Below are 18,642 nucleotides of genomic sequence, written 5' to 3'. Positions count from 1 at the left end.
TTTGTTGTTTTGATAATAGCCATCCTAAGTGGTACATAGTTTGTGATTTACCTGGTGATTACTGATGGTGAGCACCTTTTCATTTATCTGTTGGTCATTTTCTTTTTTTTCACCTCCAAGATGTTTGGGTTTTTGTTTTTATTTTTTAACAAAGAAATGAAACATTTCATTATCAATGTTTATAATGTTTTAAATTACATAGTACTAAATACTACTTTTGCTATCTTTTTTCATTTTCTATATGGTATATTTGTAACCCACAGAGAGTTTTTAGTGGTTTTTTTGGGGGGGTGGGGAGACTTTTTAAAATAAATTTTTATTAGGAAATATTCATTATACAGGGGGGATTCATAGCGACAGTTGTGACTAGACTTATATTATACATTATTTACATTGCCCTCATCATCTCTCTCCCTCAACCCCCTCTCCACCCCACTTAAAGCAATTACAAGAGGTTTCCTAGTTCAGTTTGTTGGTCATTTTCATGTCTGCTTTGTGGAAATGTCTATTCAGCTATTTTGAAATCAGGTGTGTGTTTTTTCTGATTGAGTTGAATGAGTTCCTTATATTTTTTGGATATTTACCCTTTATCAGATATAAAGCCAAATATTTGACTTACAAATATTTTCTGTATGTTGCAAATCCCTTCCTGTGGAAAGGATTTTCAGTACCACTTCTATTTTTATGTTTTGCTGTTTGTGCTTTTGTGGTGATGTTCATGAAGTGACTGCCAAGACCATTGTATGACTGTGTATTGTTCTGGACAGTTTCTATTGATAGGTCTTTTAAGTTTGCCCCAATCTTTTCTTCTAGTGTGTGGTGGTGTTTTTCAGTTGTTTTTTTTTTTAATGGTGCTACCTGTGAAGACCACAATGGGTAGGAACTGAGGGGGTCTAAAATTCTTCCAGTGGCAAGGTTTCAGGTATGGTTGTTAGTTCTTAGGATCCAAATAGCTTATTCTATTCAGGAAAAAAGACGGTTTTATATTGTTTACTTCTTTTGAAGCTTGTCCATATTTCCCCTCAGTGTCTTCCAGGGAAATCATCATTATAGTAGTTTGTTAATGCCATAATAATAAAACCAGCACAAACTCTCATTGGTGTAAAACTTTATGTAGTATTTGAGTCTGTATGTTGGCTGGGGCCCAGCTGATCTATGATAGGCTTGGCTAGGATAGTCTTCTCTTCATGTATTGCTGGAATGACCATGCTCTTATAGCTATGGCAAAGAAACACAAGGGCAAACCCAGTGGTACAGATACTTTCCCAGGATCTCTTGTGTCACAGTGACTTCCTATTGGCTAAAGCAAGTCACATAGCCAGCCCAGTGTCAAAATACAGGGGATACACCTTATCTCCAGAGAGAGGCACAGCAAAGGATTGGAAGGCAGAAAAATTGGCTCTGTATACAATGTATCACAATTATCATCACATTAGCATTTATTAGGACCCGAAATGTCTACATGTGTTTTCTCACATATTTTTGCATTTGATCCTCACAATAGATTTGTAAGACCACTATTTTTTATTTCCACATTGTATAAAATAAGAAACAATATCACTTACACATTATGTAGTTGGAAAAAATGAGACCTGTTGAAACTATTCCAGGAATAGGGGGGAGGGGATAAAGGAGAATGATGGAGGGGGTGAATTCAACTATGATATATTGTAAAAATTTTGTAAATGTCACAACACAGTACAACAGTAATAAATTCATTTATTAAGTTAAATAAAAAGAAAGAGGTAAAGCCACTTACTCAAGATCACATAGCTAGTTAGCAGTAGAAGGGGGACTTTCTGGTCTGGTGGCGTGGCTCAAGGGGTATATCATTTGCCTAGCAAGCTAGAGACCCTGAGGTCAGTCCTTGGTACACACACAAAAAAATAAGGTGGGGGGGGGACTTTCTAATGATGCCCTGAAAAAGGGAAAAGTGAATGCCTGAAATCCTAGCTACTGTGGAGGATGAGGCATGAGTTTTTGGAATTAAAGGGCTCCCTAGATTATATAGTGACAGTCCATGTCAAAAGAAGGCGGGGTGTGACTAGGGAGTGTTGAGCTTTATCTCTCTTCTGTTATAGTTGATCACCTTTTTTCCTTTGTTTATAGGGTGAAAGTGAAAACCACAGCAAAGGCAAGGTGACAAACAAACCGGAGGTAAAGCTCTATAACTGGGTATGGGGGTTGAGAGAGTCTAGGATAGGAGTAAAGTAGAGTTTTACTCTACACTGCTTAGAGTAAAAGAGGAGGGTCACAAAAAATAATTACAACTTCATTATAAATGTCAAGGAAAAGATCAAATAAAATAAAAAGCCCACAATCACAAAGAGGTAGCAGCAGGTAGAGAGTGAATCACATTTGGAGGATGACTGGGCTTCTATCCTAATCACTGTAAGCACTTTTGACTATGTGATCCCAGGGTACATGAATATACTTATTTATAAATAATGAGTACACTTCTATATAAATACATCTTAGAAACAAAATTTTAAGCATAGTATTTTCATAATTTGATCATTAATCTTCATGGGATAATGTCATTAGTCACATGTCATTACTTCTGAAATTTTTCATTTGATTTTTAACAGACTATTAGCTGGAAAAGACACATCACAATAAGAAGCACACGTAATGAATATATAGCAAGAGGCTCATCATTAACAACAGAGCAAGGTGGAAACACAGACGTATTGCTGGTGAGAGAAGAACTGGCTGAGCATCATTTATTCACTCAACATGAAAACCTGGGGTTTGCTGGGCATGGTGACTCATGCCTGTAATCCCAGCTTTTGGGAGGCTGACTCAGGAATATCTTGAGTTCAAGGTCAGCCTGGACTACATAGGGAGACCCTGACATAAAAACAAACTACAGCAAAAAACCTAGGGTCCACTTTCAACCCCACCATGGATTAGATGATTGAATCCCGCTGTTTTACCTTGTTCAGGTCTCTTTCTCATGTTCCACTCTAGTTGCCTCTTCCTCCCCAGGTTCTTTTTTAATTTTTTTGTGGTACTGGCATTTGAACCAGGGCCTCATGTTTGCTCCTTAGTTTCTGTACTACTTGAGCTGCACCCTCAGCCCTTTTTTACTTTGGTTATTTTTCAGATAGCCTTGAATTTTTTTCCTGGGGCCAAACTCAGACCACAATCCTCCTACTGTACCTCCCACATAGCTGGGACTACAAGTGCAAGCCAACACATGTGCCTCATTGATTGAAATGGGGTCTTTCAAGTTTTTTACCTGGGCTGGCCTTGAACTGCAATTCTCCTGATCTCTGTCTCCTGTGGAGCTGGGATTGGGAGTGAGCCACCACACCCAGCCTTCCCCCAGGTTCTTGATCACTGACCATCCATTTGAGGCACACTCAATGCTGTACACTCCACGTCAGGACTGCTCACTATGCTCCAAATACGTTCTGTACTGTCCCTCCTGCTAGCACCTCTGACAGTTCCACCTATCCTTCCTGGCCTTGCTCAGATGTTACTACCTCTTATGTGACCTAGAAAGACCATCTCCCCCACCCTGTTTCTCAAGAGCACTGTGTTGTGTTTGTACCATAGTTATATTGCTTACCTCCATCTGCCTGTATCCTGCTAACATGTGTGTTACTATTTTATTGCTTAGATAGCAACTCCTTAAGAGACAAAGGCCATGTCATGCCCACCTTACCAAGATTTTGCATATAGTAGGAATTCAAGAAATGATTTTGCATTTAATAGTAGAATTAATAAATTTCATGCATCAAATTCATTCCATGAAACTGTAATCAGCACCAAGTTTGATACTCTTTTTAGCATATGTGCTGAGACTCATCAATTCCTTAAAGGCAGAATTTTATGTCAGCCTTAATAATAATAACAGCTCCCACTAATTGCAAGTCATTACATACATATTACTTCTAATCCTTATAATAAAACTATAAAAATGGGGGAGATTATTACCCTCTTCTTACAGATGAGTTCATTCATGTGTGCCCACATACCTGTACTTACCCAACACTGGGGCTAGAAACCAGGCTTGTCTGGTTCTTAAAACCACCAAACCACACCATCCTCAACTGTACTGTGGGGTGGGTCCATTTTGTTCTTTTCCTTCATTTACTCATTTCAAAAAGAAGCCTTTAGTTTGTTATTGTTTATTCTCTGCTTTACAGTTCACTTCAACATCTGATGCATCCCAAGAGAAGCTGGTGGAGGAGAAGTGCTTACTGAAAAGATATACACATCGCTCCTGCATTAAAGTCTTCTGCCAACCATGGCAGAAGTGTATTGATGGAACCTGTGTTTGTAAACTCCCTTATCAGTGCCCAAAGAATGGCACCTCAGTGTGCTCAACTAATGGAAAAAGCTACCCGACTTACTGTCATCAAAAGAGTTTTGAATGTCTTCATCCAGAGGCCAAGTTTTTACATGGGGGAAAATGTACAGGTGAAGGTAGGAAAAGCCTAGCTGTCAAGTTACTATTCTGTGACAGAAGAGGATAATTGCATCTCATCCTTTCTATTAGAAAATACTTTTGCTATGAAATGTTCTGATGACAACTCAAAATTCTTAAGACCCTCAGTAGTAAGTAAGATGATACCTAAAGAAATCGGGGTCACCATAATCCAGTCATACCTTGAATCCAGAGCACATGGGTTTGTGGTGCTACTCTCTGCTGACCAGGCTTTTAGAGTTGTCCCCACTCTCACTTCTACTTGGTTAAAGGGATGATTCCAGAGCCACTCAACTAGTTCGGACCCTGATGAAAAATTCTTTATGAGATTGGTACTTGCATGTATTCTAGTCGGGCCTCAGCTTCCCCTGTGGACCTCCAGCCCTCCAAATTTCTTTCAGCATCTGTTCCCTCAGCTCTATCCCTTTCCCCCAGGCCCAATTCCATGGTCCCTGACTATCCAAGGGGAGCTTGAGACAGTGCTGACTTTGGACCCACAGCAGGCCAACCAACTTGGCCCATGAGGCCAGGGAGTTGTCCACACTCCATCCAGGAGCTCAGTCTCACGAGAGGCTGGCAGTCTGACATGTGGTGAAGATTACAAATTGCACTGTCACATTTAGTTTTGAGCTTCTCCTAATCCCACCTCAGTGACTGAAATGCTGTGTGACCTCCCTAGACCCCAGTTCCTTCTTCTATAAAATGTGACTAATACAAGTTCCTAAATTGCAGGAGTTTAGAGATTAAATTAAATGATGTGTGGAAAACTCTTTGCACGGTGCTTGCACACAGAAAGTGCTGCTTTAATTTTAGCTATCATAGCAAAACTCAGGCTCTTTGTCTTCTGATATCAAAGACACTTCTGAACTTATTGAGGGATGCTTAAAACAACCTTTTTCAAGGTACTACAATACACACCAGCTCACAGTAATGTATAATTTTGTGGTGCTGAGTTAATATGGAGAGGTACTGTGGAAAAGGCGGAGCAAACTTCTTTGTATAAGAGGAGGAAGGTGACAGTTGAGGCTATTTTGTCAGATTTTTCTTCTCTTGGGCGTTAAATGCTTTAAATTTATGAGAATACATAAACTCTTTCTGGCTTATTTCAAGGAGTATGGATTTAGGGATAAGAGCAATAAAGCAAGTTCTAACTCCTGGCTTAACCCCCAGGCTAGTAACAGCTTCTCCTAGTCAGGTTCCTCATGTGTGAAAATGGGGATGAGTATAGGCTTAATTTTCATAGGATTGATGTGAGGGGTTAGCTCAGACATTAACACATAACAAATACTCATAATAAACAGTTGTTATTATTTGTGAAAATCTTTATGGTGTTCAATGTTACCTTGAAATTAGGCGTTTTACAAAAGGCCTTTATATTGAAAGTGAATACCTAAGAATTGTTTATCCTTTTGGTTTTTCATTTTAGGAAAATTTAGTGTTTCCTTAAATTATGGAAATACTGATTCAGAGGGAATTGTTGAAGTAAAACTTGTGGACCAGGATAATAAAATGTTCATATGTAAAAGCAGCTGGGGCATCACGGAGGCCAACGTGGCCTGTGTTGAACTTGGATTTCAACAGTGAGTGCTGATACCAGGGGGTTCTGATTTCATTGTTCCAGCTGTTTGCTTTTTGATTACCTAATCTTTCCAGGCCTCCTTTCCTCATCTGTAATCTGAGGATCACTTATTAACTACACACCTCATAGCACTGTTACAGGATCAGCTGTGCTCATGGTTGCTTAGTACTGAGCAACTGTAATTTTTTTAAATACCTGGACTGAATCCTTTGATGACTTGAGTCTTAAACACACTCATTACTGTCTATCTCTACTCTAGAATTGTGTCCATTTTCACATCTAATATTGCTTATTTATGCTCTTTCTCTTTTATCCTTGAATACCTTAGAAAGATTTGGTTATTAGTCTTTTTGATTTTTTATATTTGTAAATGGTCCCTTATTTCTTTATTTTCTATTTCATTAATCTTCACCATCATTTATTTATTTATTTATTTATTTATTGACTGTACTGCCAAGCAAGCACTCTACCACTTGAGCTATGCCCCCCATCCTTTTTTACTTTAGTTGTTTTTCAGATAGGGTCTCCCATTTTTGTCTCGGGCCTGCCTGGGACCTCCTGGGATTACAGGCATGTACCACTCAGATCTTCACTGCAATCTTTGGCCCTCCCTTTTTTTTTCTGTATTGTATTTTTTCTAATTTCTTGAGTTGAATGCTTAACTCAACCATTTTCAATTTTTCTTTAAAGGTTTAAATGTAGACATTTAAAGTTTAAATTTTCCTCTGATAATGCTTTATCTGCATGCTGTAAGTCTCCTTAAGTGATATTTTATTTACTATTCAATTAAAAATATCTTCTAATTTTCAATACAATTTCTTTTTTCAATCCATATGCAATTTAGAGGTTTCTTTTTAACTTCTCAAATGAACAGGTCAGTTTAACCTTGAAAACATTTTTTTCCTTTTTTTGGAAGTACTGGGGTTTGAACACAGGGCTTCGCACTTGCTACCAGGTACTCTACTGCTTGATCCACTCCGCCAGCCCTTTGATTAACCTTTTGTTATTGATGTCCTATGTAATTGTATTGTGGTCAAAAAAAACCCCTGTATGATGAGAACTTTTAAGATACTTGTTGAGATTTGCTTTGTGCTGGGTATAAATTCTTAATGTGCAGAGTAAAATAATATTATCCATTAGAATAGGCAAGGTCGTTATTCTTCAGATATTATTCAGATATTTTTCTATTTCTTTACTTTCAGTCATTCTGTATCTCCATAAGTGTCTTCTGTTTTTTCCTTCCTTCTTTTTTCTTTTTCGGTTTTTTGGGCCTCACTATGTAGCCCATGTTGGCCTGGCACTTGAAATCCTCCTGCCTCAGTCTCCCAAGTGTTGGGATTACAGGTGTAATCTGGGTGGTGTGTTCTTAATAAAGAACATAGACCTAGATTTTTTTTTTAAGTCCAATATGACAATCACTGTTAATTAAAGAGTTTAACCTATTTTACATTATTTATAGTACTTACATTGTTGACTTTATTTTTCTTACGTTATTTTAGGTTTATTTACCTGCTTTTTGTGCTTTTGTGTTTTTTTTCTTGTTAGATTAATAAATATTTTTTAAAACCTTCCCCTTTGCTTATGCTACTTGGTTTTGAAATTCTATAATTTTGTTTCTTTAGTGCTTATCTTTGACTTTGTGTTATAAATCCTCGACTTGTAAGTACTCACCTTCCTCAGGAATAATAGAAGAAATGTCATTACCCCATCAAGTTTCCAATATATAATTGAACCTTATTTTGATATACCCCCAAAGCTAATTACTGTCACTATACACTAAACAATCGTGATTACTGTTGTTTACTTAGTGCTCACTCAGATTTACTTCATGCTTGCCAGCTCTTGGTTTGTTCCTTCTTGCATCTCACTTTTTCACTCCAGATTTAGTTTTCCTTCCTGAACCACATCTGCCTATAGTTCATAGTGAGGGTCTCTTATCATTAAATTGAAGCTATAATATATTTCTGATTTTCAACAGTTGGTGACTTACAACCTATGGTTTCAACCTAATGGTAAACTCTCTTAGTTTTGAATCACTCAGTATTTTTCTCTTACCATATTTTTCATAAATTCATGGGCAGTCTTCTCTGATTTCAAGCTGTAGATATTCCCTTGCTTCTTTAAGAGTTCATTAAGGACATTTATTATAACTTAAATAGTATTTTTAAGTTGTGAGGTTTTTCATATTATTTACCTTTCAGATTGTTCTCGTGGAACAACTCCATGACTACTGTTATCTTCATTATGGAGCCAAAACAACTAGAAATACCTACTTTGTTCTCTTTTTCGCTTTTCATTCCAAGTAGTCTAATACTTATATCATCATTCATCTTTTATTTCTGTTTCCATTTGTCTGATGAATCTTAACTTTTTATTTTTATCCTATATTCCTTATTTACTTCTAAAGAGAAACAAGGAGCAGTTGAATGTCATGGAGAATAGTTCATTGTAAGTCATCGTCTCTAGGATATTGGGTAATTGAGGGGCTTCTTTGTACAAATTCTGAGCAAACTGAGCAATGGCACAGAGATGCTAAAATATCACCTTACTACTACCAAGGCTGAATTTTGAGGGGGGGGAGAGGGAGGGGGCAGAGTGGGTGGTAAGGGAGGGGGTGGGGCAGGGGGGAGAAACGAACCAAGCCTTGTATGCACATATGAATAATAAAAGAAAAATGAAAAAAAAAGAAAATGTAGCTTAGTGTAAAGGCAAAACAACTAATGCTAAACCAACTTCATCTCCAAAATCTTAAGCAATAATAGAACCAATCTGGTAAGCCTTCCAGCATGGAGTAGGAGGAGAGATTCCCAGAAGGAAGAGGTGGAAAATCTGAGCTGACCATATCTGATTTATATTTCTGAAATCTTCTGTTCCCTTTCCTGGAGAGAAAATCAATTGAAGGATAGGGAGAAGACAGGAATGATACATCTCAGATTAGAAGAAAACATCAGGCATAAGAAAGAAGCATTCTTCCTTAATGAGAACTAAGAAGCTGGTGCCAGTGGCTCACGCCTATAATCCTAGCTACACAGGAAGCAGAGATCAGGAGGATGGCTGTTTGAAGCCAGAGCAGGCAGATAGTTCAAGAGACCTTACCTGGAAAACACTCAACCCACACACAAAAAACACAGAACTGGTGGAGTGGTTCAAGTGTTAGAGTGTCTGCCTAGCAAACAGAGAGGTCCTGAGTTCAAACTCCAGTACCATAAAAAAAAAAGAAAGAAAGAAGTGGAGTATAGGAACCAGTATTTGTTGAATGCTCACCATGTTTTGAACCCTGTCTAGCTAAAGTTAACTATTTTAATCAATTTGATTAAAATCAGTCTGAGGTACCTCTATTCCCTTTTACAAGCGAAGGTAGTAAGATTCAGAGAATGTGTGCCCAATCTTTAACTCATGCTTACAAGATGAGAGGAAATTGCTACAGGCCCTTACCTCCTACACCAGGGCTAGAAACACAATGTACTAACTGTTCTGCCGCCATGTCTCATTTATTCAACATGCAGAGGTGCTCTTCACTCTCACAGAAGATTTCATTTGCCTGAAGATCTACGCATGAATTCTATGGGATGTCTGCACGTGGAATGTCGGGGAATAGAGACCAGTCTGGCTGAGTGTACTTTTACCAAGACAATGACTAAGAGCTACCTGGACTTAGCCAGTGTGGTGTGTTCTACAGAGAATACAGGTTGGCGGATTACTTACCCCACGTTTTCCCTTCCTTCAAGGTCGTTTATTTCATACCAGGCCTGTGTAAACGACAGTTGTACCCAGCTGTCAGTCAAGGAGGCAATGTTACGGACTCTCATGTTTCAGGCTTCAGAGCCTAAATTGGTGCTTTCCCCCTCTTACACCTTTTTTGCCACTCAAATATTATTTCTATTTTTTCGATTTCCTATGTAGGAAGCAAAATTGCCTGAGTTCTCTTTGCTTCCTCGAACATCAGGATTAAAGTTAATATAGCAAACACAAGTCAATCAAGCATGAGGAAAAGCTTCAGCATATCCTTCACGCATTCCAGCTTATAAACATTCCTCTAAAATATTTAGGTAACCATGTAAGTTCCTCTGTTTCCTGGCAGTCGCTGCCACTTTGCTCCTCCATCCTGACACGAATGATATGAGCCAAATGTGTGGTGCTAGAGACCAAAGCCATATCCTTTCTCTAAGAAGAGTCACCACCGACATGGACACTGCCCATGTGCAGCCTGGGAGTGGAGTTGGGGTTAGTGTAGTAGCAGGGGATGAAAAGGGAGCATCAGTGTTTGCTTTTGTCAGCGATAATGCTCCTGGTTCTAGTTCCTAACACCCCACCACCACCACACATACACCACATTCCTATGTCTACACTAGTTCTCAAAGGACGTCTGGAAGATGGCTTTGGCATTTTTGTCCTTACTAGCCATACTATGTTGATTCTACCAGTAGTTTTTTTTTTTTATATCATTTCTTGAAGTCTGATTTTTATCTTAATAGCCTCTCATCCCAAAAATGTGATAAAGATGTTACCACAACTGCATCAATAAATTTCACAAAGATAATTCCTACTTTACAGATTCCCTAACACATCAGTCCTTTCAGTGTGTGAATGGGAAATACATTCCTCAGAAGAAAGCTTGTGATGGTGTAAATGACTGTGGAGACCAAAGCGATGAGCTCTGCTGTAAAGGTAGAGAGAAAATGGCTTCTAAATCCACGCACCCCCCCCCATTCATTCGCCTGACTAAAAAATGAGAAAGCAGTTTTATTGTTGAATTTAAGGGTCTACTTCAATTTTTTTTAAACTAATTTTATTTATTTTTTATGGTGCTGGAGATTGAGTCCAGGGCCTAATCACATGCTAAATAGGCATGCTACCACAGAGCTACACTCCCAGCCCTTTCCTCATTCAGTTTTGATTAGTGGAAGAAACCTCTCCTATTTGTGTTTGCACAGGGTGCCACGGTAAAAGTTTCTTTTGTAAATCGGGTGTTTGCATTCCAAGCCAGTATAAATGCAATGGTGAGGTGGACTGCATTACAGGAGAAGATGAGGTCGGTTGCGAAGGTAATCTCAAGTTTTGTGGTGACTTTTTTCATTATGGATCCATAGACTCTGAAACTTTTCTTTAGGCAAATTATAATCTTTTTGTGTCTGTTTCTGGGGTACTATAAGGATTGAACCTGCAGCCTCATGCTGACTAGGCAAGTACTTTATCAACCTGGAATTATAATCTGAAGTGACCATAGGTGAGAGTAGCAACGAGAATATTACTGAGTGGGCATTTGATGATCTTCATCTTCCTTATTGACTCGGTATTTCAGAACTTCTTATTTCTTTAAAGAAGATTCTCATGTATACAAAAAAGACAGACTACTAGCATGATTCCCTATGAACCCAATCTTTCCAGCTACAAGTTATTGATATTTTACTAATTTGCTCATCTCTCTTTCAGCCTGTTTCTTTGTTTATCTATTGCTTGTTGTTTGTCGTAGTATTTAAAAACAAATGTCAGCTATCATGTCACTTAACATATATACATCTCTAAAGATAAAAACATGATACATATAAAACCATTCTCTCATAAGTGTATCTACAGACAGTGATATTCCCTAACATCATTTAACAGCAGCCATGTTCAAATTTTCCTATCTCAAAAATGTCTCTCTCAAAGGAAGTAAAGAAGGTGAATATGCTTGATGTACTTTCTATACAAGAATGAATATAGAATTTTTAAACCTGTTGAAATCACTATAAGAAGGAGACTAAGGTAGAAAGGAGAAAAATGGAGATGAACAAATCCCAGTTATAATACGTAGATACATGGAAATATCACAGTGAAACTCCCTGTATAGCTTTCTTAAACAATCAAAAGTGTCTCTTCAAAACCAGAGAACAGGAAGGTGACACAGGTCCTGTCTGGGGGTTGGTACCAGTGGGAGGGGGAGGACATAAGGAAAGGATGTAGGAGTACTCATGTATGAAAATGGAACAATGAGACCTGCTGAAACTATTCCAGGAGTGGGGGGAGTAGTGATAAAGGAGAATGATGGAGGGGGTGAATTCAACTATGATATATTATAAGAACTTTTATAAATGTCACAATATACCCCCAGTACAGCAATAATATGATAATAAAATTTTTTTCAAAAAATTGTTCTTCAGGGTTCTGAAGAACGGGAGTATTACATGTGATCACTAAGTTTTAAAAGTTTCTTTTAAGTTACCTTCCCTATCGTCTCACCCCAATGTTTAATTTTTTTAGAGAAACTGAGCCATCTGCCTATAAGATGTTCCTTATTCTAGATTTATAGAGTTGTTTAGACACAAGATTCACTATTGTAGGTATAAAGTTTCGATGAGTCTTTCGGTGTGCTTCCCGTTTCATAGGCTGTCTTCTTGTCTGATTGTCTCACTTCTAGTGATGCTAGGTCTGATTCCTGGGTAACTCTGATGTCTTCACTAATAAGCTTCCCACAATCTTTCACCTACTAGTTTTAGAAGACTTTGTAATTGTTGCTTGCATCCATTTTGTCAGTAGGGCTTATAAAATATCAGTTTATAATTTTATCATTGTATCTACACTTATTGAATGAAATTATATAGGGAAAAACTTTCATTCATCAACTATTTTGTTTCCATGCAATGTTATTCATAGTAGAAAGGCAAAATAATGCTTAATTCTTCCCAAGTCTCAAAGCAAAGAGTTGGTGCTCTGGACAATCCCTAATGATAATATATATATATAATTCATTCCCTACTTAGTGAATATGTATTAAGTTCCGATGACATGTGACAGCTCCTGTTCTAGGTACTAGTGTCACAATACTGAACAACATGTAAAAACCCTCATCCCTTCATGGATCTTACATTGCAATAGTGAAAGAAAGACAATATATAAGAGAAACAAGTAAAATAAAAAAGTGCCAAGGAGGAAAATGAAATAAGGAAGGAAGATATAAACTGTCAAGGGGTAAATTTTGAGATTTTAGTAAGGTGGCTTGGAAAGGACCCCCTGAGATTTGCTTTAGGTAAGAAGCTGAAGGATTTGATGAAGCCAGCCATGCAAATCTGCAGAAGCCTGTCCCAGGCAGAGCAACAGCACAGTGCAGTGTTCCCAAGTCAGGGGCTTTCCTACTGTGTTTGAGGAACAAACAGTGAGGAGACTAGTGTGACAGGTGGAACCAGTGATGTAAGTGAGGCTTAAGAGACAAACGGAATTAAAAGTCAAAGTAAGATGGTACACTGGTTTTATTTTAACTTTTGGTAGCTACTAATTTTAAGCTGTTATACTGTTTCTGAATTTTTGATGGTTTGTGTATATTTTATTCAAATAAAAATGATCTCCTTGCTATAGTCAGTTTTTTCTTTTGTTTTTAGGAACCAGACATCCTACAGTTAAAGGTAAATCTATTTTTATGATCGAAAGCTTATTTTCTAAAAATAAGATGTTCCAATTTGTATGACGTATGTATAGTAATGTGGCATGGGTTTTTCTCAATTAAAAATTATCCTTTGCTGTGATAAATTGTTTTGTTTTGTTTTTTGTTTTTCTTCAGGCCTTTTACATTCAGATCAAGGTAAAAATTTTATTAAGATCTTATAATATTAAAAAATTGAAACAATTGTCTTCTTATATTTTAATGTAACTATACACTGATCATAATATGACTGTATGGCCAATAACTCAACTAACATTGGTTTAGGCACACAGGCCTTTGTTCAGTGTGATAAATTTTCAGTTTCACACCCCTCATCCACACCCTGCTGACCAGAAACCCCCCACTCCCATCATGGACCCAAATCCTCCAGCTCTTTGGGGCCACCCATTTCTTAGTTATTCATATAAATGACTCATGTTCCCGCCCCACATAAAATGCCAAAAATCCATGTCCTCCTCATGATTCCTGGGGATACTAACCAAGCTCAGATTCACACTGTTCCCTAAATGTCTATTCTTAATTAATTCCATATCCTCCCTCTCTTATCATTTTGCCCCTCTGATCCTGCTTATCTCTTCCCCCTTATTCCTTTACTTTACTCCCATGCCCCCCACCATAGCCCACCATTTTAATGTAATTTAACGTGCATGTCATTTTGTTTGGATGCCTTCTCCAATGTGCATTATTATTTTGTGAACATACATTTTTAATTCACACAGCATTGTGTTGTGGGTCTCGTGTTTCCTTTTCCCCTTTTCAAAAACATTACACTTTAAAGATCTGTCCACATCGTTATGTGTTCATCTAGTCCATTCCTCTAACTGCTGCATAAAATACTCTGCTCACCGTCCCCAATGTACTCTCTCCATTTTCTCAGCTGCAGACTCTCAGCCCACAAATGCACTGTGATGACTATCTATCTTCTCCTTAAGGATGTGGGGATGGGATTTCTCTGGGATATGTCACTGGGCAAGGGAGTGATGAGTCTTGGGGTATGCATCTCCTAATTGACCACCAGTGCCTGAATGTTCTTTGGCAGAGCTGTCATGTACCAGTCTTCACTTCCATCAGTACTGCCTGCAGGTTCCCCTCACCTCACCAACACCTAGCATTATTCAGCTTTCTAACTTTACTGGTCTCCTACAATCAAGAGACAGCATTGTTCATTAACTTGTAGTTCGATAATAACTGATGATTTTGATTACATATTCATGTGCATACTAGCTTTCTGAGCTTCCTCCACCTTTTCTTTCCTCTTACCAGTTCCTGTCGTTTACCAGTTCACATCCTATGGTTAACTTCAGATTTCTTTCATTGCAGACTTCTTTCTTATTGATTTGGAAGGGTTTCCATTATATTCTAACTATTATTCCATTGTCACTTTTAGACATTACAAGTACTTTCTTCTGTTCTCTCATCTATCTATTAACTCCATCCATGGTGAGATTTGTTGAGTAGAAATCCTTAATTTTTATATAACCAAAGACATCAATTATTTTCTTATAGTTTTTGCTTTTGAAGCTCTGGGATGCTCTCTTAATACCCTGGACTTTCCCTGTTTTTCTTTGTTGAGCATTTAATGTGATTATTTGTGTTTTCTCTGATCCATGGTATATTTTTGTAATGCTTCTGAAAAAAGTCTCTCACACCCCAGAAATCAAGTTAGGTATGTGGTATAACAGACACATGTACGCCTGTCCCTAAGACAATTCAGGAAATCCAGAAACAAGATTCAGGACTGGTGCATCAAAGTCACATTTCGTTTCTGGGCTATGCTGACCCCAGGCACACCCTCGTCAACATGATGATGGGACTCTGCCTTTGGGTCCCAGGCCAAAGAAATCCCAATCCTGTCCACTGAAACGTTCTAGAACAGCAGAGTGGAGATGGGAGCATCCTGTATAACTTCAGGGAAAAGTCTAAGAAAGAAAAGGAATCTTTGCTTTTTCTTTGACTTTTGCATCCCAGATGCCTAAGGCTAGCGGTACCTCTTCCTGAAACCAAAAAGACATCTTTGTGGGCACCACCCTGGGAAGAGATGCATTATAGGGTACCATGGAGAGGAGCCTTTTAATGACAGCTCAGGGCTCTGTTGGTCTGTGCCAATGACTGCTTCTGTCCTTATGTAAAGAGCTTATGAGTGCAGAGAGTTGAGAGAGAAGGTCTTCTTCTCTGTCCTGTGCATTTTGTCTTCTCTAAATACAGAAACGTGCAGTAGCATGAGTCCCATCACACTCACACCAACAGACATGTCCATCTGTACCAGCAAGTACTTCTACAGGGTTCCTATTGCGTCTTCAAAATTACCCAGCTATAGAAAGCAGATCAGATGGTATGCTCTGGGGGTTTGTTCAGTTCTTTTAAAAGGGAGGACAGATTTTTAAGACAAAACTATTGTCAAAGCTTAAATTATCTTAATGTTTTAATTTTCCCTATAAATATAACTTTAAACATTGGATTTTTTTTGTTTGTTTTAGAACAAAAAGAGATTTTGACTCCTGATATGGATGCAGGTAAGTTAACATTATGTTTTTTTTATTGGTGGTTCACTGGTTCCACTGTGCATCATAATATCATGTGTATGTATATAGGTATAGATAGATAGATAATGTGTATATTACATGTATAATTTATTCAAGCAACAATTAACTTTGATATATATTTTTATTAGCATATATTTTTAGTTTTTTTAATCTCTCCTTCTTTCTTGAAGAAAGAAAACAGATAAAGTCCTTATTGCCTAAAATATCCTGTGGGGTCAAAAGAAACATGCACAGTCGAAGGAAACGAGTGGTTGGAGGAAAGCCAGCACAAGTGGTGAGCCTGCCCTGTGTGACAAGCCACATTTACTTTCCAGGAACAGCTCAACTCAGAATAAAACAGGAGATGATGTGATTGCAAGAGACTGGGAGACTTACAGTGGGAAGATCTTAGGGCTGCCTGTTTGCACTGTCTGGTAGAATGGCAGTGACCACACAAATGTCTTTTACAGGGAGACTTCCCATGGCAGGTGGCCATTAAGGATGCAGAAAATATCAACTGTGGGGGGATTTATATTGGTGGCTGTTGGATTCTGACTGCTGCACACTGTGTCAGGTAAAAAAAAGTCTTTAGTATGTTTTAGATTTCCTGAAACAAGGAAAACAAATAATAGATTGTGGTAGATGATAAATAAAAGCATATCTGAGAAGTCATTAAGTCTCACTTTATGACCAGGACTCTAGAAGCCGGTGCCTTCGAATGTACTGTGTTATCCACAGACCAAATTGCGGATTCCACTGGCAAGGGCAGGTTGAGAACACAGGTACCAATTCCTTCACGTGGCTTGTTTACCTGGTGCCAGAACTAAAGTGTTTGCCAGAGTTTATGACTGAGTGTTTATAAGGGGGAACACTAACCTGATATTTTCTCTGGTCTCACCTCAACAAACATGTTTCAAGGACTATCTTTACTCCAAAAACAAATCATTTTTTCAAGTCTATGTGCCCTTAAATGTACTTGCTGTGTGTCCTAGGTGATGAAGGAAACATCCAAAGCTGGATGATAATTATCTCACACAGGACTCCAGCACTGGCTGGAGTCTGGATAAATTGCTTATGTGGGTCCATGACTGAAAGCTACTGGGAAGGCAAAGACACCACACTGCCCCATGGAAGGGCCCCATTTATGTTGCACTTTGCCGTTTGGAAGTTCCCTGGAGTGCAGCAGGTTCTGGCCAGTGGCTCTGAGTCCCTGAAGAGCCAGCCTGCAGAGGAGTTGGAGGAGACCTGTCTGCTGAAGGCCAAGTCACATTATTTCCCTCCTTGATAGGATTTTGAAATTCTCACATCAGAGCTGGCAGAGTGGCTCAAGTGGTAGAGCACCTGCCTAGCAAGTGTGACGCCCTAAGTTCAAACCCCAGTACCACAAAAAAAGGAAAAGAAAAAAATACTCAGGTCAGAGAAGTGGGGTGGGTATAATATGACTTCAGTATTAACATGTGACAATATGTCTCATAATTTCCCATAAATGGGAAATACAAGTTTGATGCAGATCTAAGAAGCCATCTGGCTATATTAGTTTGCTAGCACTGCCATAACAAAATACAAGAGACTGAGTTGCTTTAAAAAACAGAGATTTCTTTTGTCACAGTTCTGGAAGTGTCAACAGGGCTGGTTTCTCCTGAGACAATTCCCGTTGGTTTGTAGTGCCTTGTGTCACTGTGTCCTTAGGTGGCCTTTCCTTTGTACACATGCATCCCTGACATTTCTCTCTCTCCCTATGAAGATACCAGCCTTGCTGGATTAAGACCCCATGCTTATAACCTTATTTAGCTTTGAATGACTCCTTAAAAACTCTATCTCCAAATATAATCTCATTGGGGTTTAGGGTATCAATGTATAGGACAGACAAAATTCAGTCCATAATGATGGCTGTATTGCAATCCCAAAAGATTTTAATTGATTAATAAATCAAGGTCAACTTGGAAAAGAGCAGGTCTTAGGGTTCTGGCCTCAATTCTGACCCTTAGAGCAAATGAAATATCATTTACAGAGTATTTCTTGTTTTATATTCTCAAAAGTTCTAAAGGGCAGTTCCATTTTGCATATAAGCAGGTTGAGACCAAGAAGTTACAGGACCTGGCTAAAGTTTCATGACTAATTAGTTAACAGAGGCAAGTTCAACATATTTGACTGCAACTAAGATGAATGCCTGCTTAGCAAATTAGGTGGCCCAAAGTTGGGAGGGATATTATATATGGGGAATGATTAGATATGTTCGGTGACACCTGGAAGAATCCTCATGGGTTGGAGCAGTTGGCCAATCTTCCACTTTAAAGACCCTTTTCTCTGGACTCTGTGATACCATACTCACTGGTTTTCTAGCACCTCTCTGACAACATGTTCTCTGCAGTCATAGGTTCATCCCTCTGGGCTTGAGCATTGTTGCGCCACTGAAATATTAGACTTCCTACATTTGATCTGGCTTCCCCTTCTCTTTTTATTCCTTCCTAAATTTATCTGTAGTTTAAAATACTCTGTGCAGACTAAATGATAGCCATAGCCTGGGCCTCTGTTGTAACCACTGACAGTCAATTGCCATACACACAAACTTACCTACATCACAAGTACACTGAATCCATGATGGTCAAGACCAATGCCATGGTATCCTCTTCCCTGATATGGTCCTCTCCCAGTGTTTCCTGTCTCAGCATACACCACCACTCAC

General features: G+C 38.5%; 1 protein-coding gene across 1 annotated transcript in view; it reads left to right on the top strand.

Moving 5' to 3' along the window:
- Cfi (complement factor I) overlaps positions 1-18,642 on the top strand; it is a 41,171-nt gene that overhangs the window by 13,702 nt on the left and 8,827 nt on the right. Inside the window, exons 2-13 of the mRNA XM_074041530.1 lie at positions 2,110-2,157; positions 2,589-2,696; positions 4,155-4,434; positions 5,862-6,015; positions 9,521-9,702; positions 10,569-10,682; positions 10,949-11,059; positions 13,373-13,396; positions 13,552-13,572; positions 15,912-15,947; positions 16,148-16,251; positions 16,427-16,530. Of these exons, the coding sequence (XP_073897631.1) occupies positions 2,110-2,157; positions 2,589-2,696; positions 4,155-4,434; positions 5,862-6,015; positions 9,521-9,702; positions 10,569-10,682; positions 10,949-11,059; positions 13,373-13,396; positions 13,552-13,572; positions 15,912-15,947; positions 16,148-16,251; positions 16,427-16,530 (1,286 nt within the window). The remainder of the gene's footprint in view (positions 1-2,109; positions 2,158-2,588; positions 2,697-4,154; positions 4,435-5,861; positions 6,016-9,520; positions 9,703-10,568; positions 10,683-10,948; positions 11,060-13,372; positions 13,397-13,551; positions 13,573-15,911; positions 15,948-16,147; positions 16,252-16,426; positions 16,531-18,642) is intronic.

Source organism: Castor canadensis, chromosome 9 (genome assembly GCF_047511655.1).
Source record: "Castor canadensis chromosome 9, mCasCan1.hap1v2, whole genome shotgun sequence".
NCBI lineage: Eukaryota > Metazoa > Chordata > Mammalia > Rodentia > Castoridae > Castor > Castor canadensis.
This window is presented reverse-complemented; position numbering and strand designations above follow the sequence as displayed.